Here is a 7,377-nt window from a genome sequence, read left to right on the forward strand (position 1 = left end):
AAAAAAATTTAGCCAGGCATGGTGACAGATGCCTGTAGTCCCAGCTACTGGGGATGCTGAGGCAGGAGAATGGAGTGAACCCAGGAGGCAGAACTTGGAGTTAGCTGAGATCGCATCACTGCACTCCAGCCTGGGCGACAGAGAAGAGACTCTGTGAAAATTTTCTGCTGCTTTTGTTATCTACATAAACAAAGTTATCACCTGCAAATAATAGTTAACTAATTTCCAGTTTTATTCATTACAAATATTTTTATTTAACATCTTTTTTTCTGGCTTAAATTATTTTTCCTTTATGCACCATTTTATACATTCACACACACATAGAACAATAAAAATATATCCAATTACTTGATTTTGGTTGAATTTTCATTAAAATAAGTGTTAGGCCGGGCGCGGTGGCTCAAGCCTGTAATCCCAGCACTTTGGGAGGCCGAGACGGGCGGATCACGAGGTCAGGAGATCGAGAACATCCTGGCTAACACGGTGAAACCCCGTCTCTACTAAAAACTACAAAAAACTAGCCGGGCGGTGGCGGCGCCTATAGTCCCAGCTACCCGGGAGGCTGAGGCAGGAGAATGGCGTGAACCCGGGAGGCAGAGCTTGCAGTGAGCTGAGATCCGGCCACTGCACTCCAGCCTGGGTGACAGAGCGAGACTCCATCTCAAAAAATAAAAATAAAATAAGTGTTAACAATGATTATTTGTTTTCTGTTTGAAGAGGGCTTTTATTGTTATACTCAAGAGTGTTGTTTCTGGAGACAAAGCTGCCTATAATTTAATAGGCAGATTCTGAAAAAAATTTGACACATAAGCCATAAAATTTTACATTAATAAATAAAAGACAAAGCAGAAAGTATAGATTTGCTTTCAGCATTCTGGAGGTGCTTAGTTTTTTATTAACCACCTTATTAAAATTTGTCTTGTTCCAATAATTGTTCTTTTCTCCTGAAAATAAAAGTTTAACCTATGGGAACAATATTCTTACATTCATTGGCTGTTTAAAGCCACTGGCAAAGTGATTAGTAGAGACTTTACTTTATTATGTACCAAATAGTATATCGCTACCATCTTTTACTTACACCTTTGAGTAAGGTGGGATAGGTTAGTTAGTGGCATAATAATGCTTCATTAAATGCACAATAGTCTTAACATAGTAAAAAAAATCAAATTAAATTAAGTTCACTCATAATCTAACAATTTTTAAATGTACTGCATTTTGTTACATAAAAGTACAAGTACAATATGGTAATTTAGTTTAATGTACTTTTCTCTATAATTATTTATCACTATAATGTTGAAAAGTATTACTCTGAACACCTACCTTATACATTACTTAATATACGTTAACTACAAAGAGCCTCTCCACTTATATTTTCATCATGCATCTTACGTTTTAATGTCCTTACTTGTACAGAAGAGGTCATAAATGCCCAACTAATAAAAAAGTATCGCTAATATATCTGATGCAGCAAAAATTGAACACATGCTTTCACATATGAATACAATAAGAATAAAATAACAGCATAAAGTAATTTGAAAGCTGGATTACATCATTATTCACTTTTCAGAAAAATTTTTTTAAGGAAGCAAGTATACTTTTTTAATTTTTTTTTTGAGATGGAGTCTTGCTCTGTTACCCAGGCTGGACAATGGTGTGACCTCGGCTCACTGCAATCTCCGCCTCCTGGGTTCAAGCAATTCCAGTTCTCTGCCTCAGCCTCCCAAGTAGCTGGGATTATAGGCGCCCATCACCATGCCCAGCTAATTTTTGTATTTTTAGTAGAGATAGGATTTCACCATCTTGGCCAGGCAGGTTTTGAACTCCTGACCTCGTGATCCACCTGCCTCGGCCTCCCAAAGTGCTGGGATTACAGGTGTGAGCCACCGTGCCCGGCCAGAACAAGTATACTTTTAATGTAATTACAATGCTTCTAAAAATCTACTTTTAGTTATACACAATTTTTTTTGTTTGTTTGGAGAGGGAGTTTCACTCTTGTTGCCCAGGCTGGAGTGCAATGATCTCCACTCTCAACCTCTGCTTCCCAGGTTCAAGCCTCCTGAGTAGCTGGGATTACAGGCATGTGCCACCACGCATGACTAATTTTATATTTTCAGTAGAGATGGGGTTTCTCTGTGTTGGTCAGGCTGATCTCAAACTCCCGACTTCAGGTGATCCTCTCACCTCAGCCTCCCAAAGTGCTGGGATTACAGGCATTAGCCACCATCCTGGTCACAAATAATTATCTAAAGAGTGTTTCCAAATTCATTATGTTTGCAAGAATCTTCTTCAATATACATTCCCCGATGTTGAACAAAGCTTGGCAACCGCTTTAGGGTTTCCTTCTAATACAAAATGCATGCAATAAGATCTGTAATACAACCAAAGGTACTACAAACCCCTTTATATTTGTAATGCTTGTCTTCAGAATCAATACTCTTCTTCACCTTAAAGGCTTATATTTTCTGAAAGATTTTTTTCACAGTAATTTCTCTTTTGTTTTTAATAACTATGAACCATCTTATGTTGAGTAAGATATGATGGGCATTAATGGCTTTTCCATATTCTTTATATTTGTACAATTTTTCTCAAGGATAATAGCTTTCCTGTGAAATAAGGTGTAAGCACTGATTAAAAGTTTTGCCACATTCTTCATACTTGTGCGTGTTTTGGAAGTATGAATTAGCTTACCGACAATAAAGTGTGGCAACTATATAAAGGCTTTGTCACATTTCATACATTTCTATGGTTTCACAGAGTGTAATTTTTTTTAATGCGTAGAAAAGTTGGAGGTGTTGGGAAAAGTACTGTCACATCTTTCAGGTTTGTGGAGTTCCTCTTCAGCATGAATTATCGCCATGTCTCTTAAGAATTGAGAACTTGTGGCTGGGAATTGAGGCTCATGCCTGTCATCCCAGGACTTTAGAAGCCGAGGTGAGTGATCACCTGAGGTCAGGAGTTCAAGACCAGTCTGGCAAATATGGCAAAAGCCTGTCTCTACTGAAAATACAAAAACGAGCTGGGTGTGGTGGTGGGCACCTATAATCCCAGCTACTCAGGAGGCTGAGGAAGGAGAAAGGCTTTAACCCAGGAGGCCGAGGTCACAGTAAGCTGAGATCATACCATTGCACTCCAGCCTGGGTCACAAGAGTGAAACTGCATCCCAAAAAATAAATAAATGAATAAAAATAAAAGAACTGAGAACTTGTTATAGGCTTTGCCACATTCTTCACATTTGTAGGGTGTCTGTCCAGTATGAATTATGTGTAGTAAGGGTTGAGAACTTCCTTAAAAAGTTTTGTCGGCCAGGCACAGTGGCTCATGCCTGTAATCCCAACACTTTGGGAGGCCAAAGCAGGCAGACCACCTGAGGTTAGGAGTCTGAGACCAGCCTGACCAACATGGAGAAACCCCATCTCTACTAAAAATACAAAATTAGCCAGGTGTGGTGGCGCATGCCTATAATCCTAGCTACTCAAGAAGGCTGAAGCGGGAGAGTCGCTTGAACCCAGGAGGTGGAGGCTGTGGTGAGCCAAAATTGCACCACTGCACTCCAGCTTGGGCAACAAGAGCGAAATTCACTCTCAAACAAAAATAAATAAATAATAATAATAAAATAAAGCTTTGTCACATTCTTGGTTTCTGTCCAATATGAATTTTCTTATGTTTATTAAGGTCTGAGGACCAGTTAAAACCTTTGCCACATTCTTTACATTTGTAAGGTTGCTCTCCAGTATGAGCTGCCTTATGTTCCATTAGATTTGAGGATGTAGTATAGGCTTTGCCACATTCTTCACATTTGTATGGCTTCTCTCCAGTATGAATTCTCTTATGTCTAGTAAGGGTTTCAGAGTCTGTAAAAGTTTTGCCACATTCTTCACATTTGTATGGCTTCTCTCCAGTATGAATTATCTTATGCATAGTAAGGTGTGAGGAACGAGTGAAGGCTTTGTCACATTTATCGCACTTGTATGGTCTCTCTCCCGTATGAATCTTCTCATGTTTACTAAGGATTGAGGGTGAAATAAAGGCTTTGCCACATTTATCACACTTGTATGGTTTCTCTCCAGTATGAATTTTCTTATGTGAAGAAAGAGTTGCAGGATGGTTAAAAGCTTTGCCACATTCTTTACATTTGTAGGGTTGTTCTCCAGTATGGATTATCTTATGTGTAGTAAGGGTATAGGAGTGCTTAAAGGCTTTGCCACATTCTTCACATTTGTAGGGTTTCTCTTTAGTATGAATTTTCTTATGTCTAGTAAGGTTGCAAGAGTGGTTAAAGGCTTTGCCACATTCTTCACATTTGTAGGGTTTCCCTCCAGTATGAATTTTCTTATGTGTAGTAAGAGTTGAGAACTGCTTACAAGCTTTGCCACATTCTATATATTTGAAAGGTTTTTCCCCAGTATGTCCTCTCTTTTGTCTGTTTGAATTTGAAAATTGATGAAACACTTTCACATATTTACCACATTGAAATATTTTGCTCTGGGTAGTTGTCAAACATTGGTTAAGTCCATTATGACCTCTTTTGTGTACCTCACACTCATCCACGCTTTCACAGCCTTTTTTAAACTGTAAATTGCCATGTCCACATTTTTCAAATTTTCTAAGTATCACTTTTTGGAAAGAATCTTTTATGCTTTGCTCTGGCCGAAGGTCTTGGGCAAAATGAGAACACATAACTGAAAGAAACAATAAAAACACATTACTTCAACTGATAGACTCAGATAAATATACTTTACAAATATAACTTATAAACTACGTAAGTTATATTGTTATATACAAACTACATAAGCAAGATGACATAGCAAAATACCTCAAGCCGTAATTTCTTCCTGGACATATAAATGTAACAAAAACATACTGCCCAAAATACATTTGTGAAAAATTTATAAATGAGTTAAGTGTGTGAAAGGCCCCGGGTGAGCATAAAGCAAACAGTCACAAAGAAGATAAAGAAAAGTCTGTTACTTATATGCAACAGCTCTTCTTGCTCCCCAGCATAACATTGTGCCTTTAAAAGTAAATTGCCAACCTGGTGCAGTGGCTCACATCTGTAATACCAGCACTGTGGGAGGCTGATGTGAATCACTTGAGGTCAGGAGTTCAAGGCCAGCCTGACCAAGATGGTGAAACCTATCTCTACTAAAATTACAAAAAGTTAGCCAGTCATGGTCATTGGCAGCTGTAATCCCAACTAATCAGGAGGCCAAGGCATGAGAATTTCTTGAATCCAGGAGGCAGAGGTTGCAGTAAGCCAAGATTGCACCACTGCACTCTGGCCTGGGCAACAGAGCGAGACTCTGTTTCAAAAAAAAAATAATAATAATAAAATAAATTGCCAACAAGGCATAATGGCACATGCCTGTAATTCCAGCAATTTGGGAGGGCAAAGCAGGAGGATCACCTGAGGTCAGGAGTTTGAGACCAGCCTGAACAACATGGTAAAACTCCATCTCTACTAAAATACAAAAAAAATTAGCCAGGCATGGTAACAGGTACCTGTAATCCTAGCTACTTTGGAGGCAGAGGCAAGAGAATTGTTTCAACTGTGGAGGTAGAGAATGTAGCGAGCAAAGATCATGCCACTGCACTCCAGACTGGGTAAGAGTGAAACTCTGTCTCATATACACACATAAAAATGTAAATTGTGCCAACTCCTGGTTTCTTTTTTAAAAAACAATGTATATACATTGGTACATACATCTTTATTTCTGTCTTCTAGAAGCTACCAGATAATGTGTCCCATGACACAAAATGCTGAAAACAATGGTGATATACATTGGAATGACAGTTTGCTGCATCTAAAGGTAAATTATAGAGAAGCAGAGAAACTGCGGTACCCCAAACAGGGAATGGGTATAGCAAATGATTACTATTAAGAAGAAATACAAATAAGCTGATTTAACTAAACAATAAACACAAAATTTTAGACAAGATTCATCCTAAAAACATGTTTGAGAAATTCCCAGAATCTCTAGCCAAGACACTTGATTTCAGACTACACCAGGACAAAGCTATATTACAAAGATTGTAACAGGTAGCTTTTTGTTAATTTCCAAATCTCTCTCAAAGATTGTAATGTATACCAAATATTAAAACAAAACAACATGGCCCCATCAAAAAAATTATAAAATTTTCAAAAGCATCCATAAAAAGTATATAAAGTAATTTTTAAAATTCCAAATGAATTGAACAGCCCAGTGTTGGAGGCTCATTCCTGTAATCCCAACACACTGGGAGATCAAGGTGGGAAAATCACATGAGGTCAGGAGTTTGAGACCAGCCTGGCCAACACGGTGAAACCCTGTATCTACTAAAAATACAAAAATTAGCTGGGCATGGTGGCATGTGCCTGTAATCCCAGCCACTTGAAAGGCTGACACAGGAGAATTGCTTGAACCTGGGTGGGGAAGGTTGCAGTGAATGGAGATTGTACCACTGCACTGCAGCCTGGGCAACAGAGCAACACTGTCTCAAAAATAAAATAAAAAAGGCCAGGCACGGTGGCTGATGCCTGTAAACCCAGCACTTTAGGGGGCTGAGGTGGGTGGATCATTTGAGGTCAGCAGTACAAGATCAGCCTGGCTGAGATCGCACCATTGCACTCCAGCCTTGGTGACAGAAAAAGACTCTGTATAAGAAAAAAAAACAGAAACCCAGACAACTACTGAAAATCAGAAAAATGAGAATAAAAAGAAATACTAAAATATCAAAAAACCAAAAATTGTGGATATAAAAAATACAAAAAATAACTGAAAAATTTATTAAAAGAAAACACGATGTAAACATGAAACACTGTATAAACAAACTTAGATACACAGAAATATATTTATAACAAACACACATGTAAGCAAAATTTCAAAAATCACATAATGATGCTCCATTTATAAGCATAGTCACATGAGGTAACCAGTGAATTTTTTTTTTTAGACAGAGTTTCACTCTTGTTGCCTAAGCTGGAGTGCAATGAGGTAACCTCAGCTCACTGCAACCTCCACCTCCAGGGTTCAAGCAATTCTCCTGTATCAGCCTCATGAGTAGCTGGGATTACAGGCGTGCGCCACCATGCCTGGCTAATTTTTTGTATTTTTAGTAGAAACAGGGTTTCACCACGTTAGCCAGGCTTGTTTCCAACTTCTGACCTCAGGTGGTCTGCCCGCCTCGGGCGCCCAAAATGCTGGGATTACAGGCATGAGCCACTGCACCCAACACCAGTGAATTTATTTAAAACATTTTTGCACCTCAGAAAAAAAACTGTGATATTGCTAAAGTTATTTAAAAAAAAAAAAAAAAAAGGCTGTGAAATGGGAATAATGCCATCAGCAAAATTGTACTACCTGGGCAATAGAGACTCAGTTTCGGAAAAAAAAAAAAAAA

General features: G+C 38.5%; 1 protein-coding gene across 1 annotated transcript in view; it reads right to left on the bottom strand.

Moving 5' to 3' along the window:
- Nucleotides 1-3,624: 3,624 nt before the first annotated feature.
- Nucleotides 3,625-7,377, bottom strand: part of LOC105505225 (zinc finger protein 486-like) — a 23,468-nt gene continuing 19,715 nt past the window's right edge. Inside the window, exon 3 of the mRNA XM_011933018.1 lies at nt 3,625-4,679. Within this exon, the coding sequence (XP_011788408.1) occupies nt 3,625-4,679 (1,055 nt within the window). The remainder of the gene's footprint in view (nt 4,680-7,377) is intronic.

The sequence above is a fragment of the Colobus angolensis genome, unplaced genomic scaffold (genome assembly GCF_000951035.1).
Source record: "Colobus angolensis palliatus isolate OR3802 unplaced genomic scaffold, Cang.pa_1.0 Scaffold99, whole genome shotgun sequence".
Classification (NCBI taxonomy): domain Eukaryota; kingdom Metazoa; phylum Chordata; class Mammalia; order Primates; family Cercopithecidae; genus Colobus; species Colobus angolensis.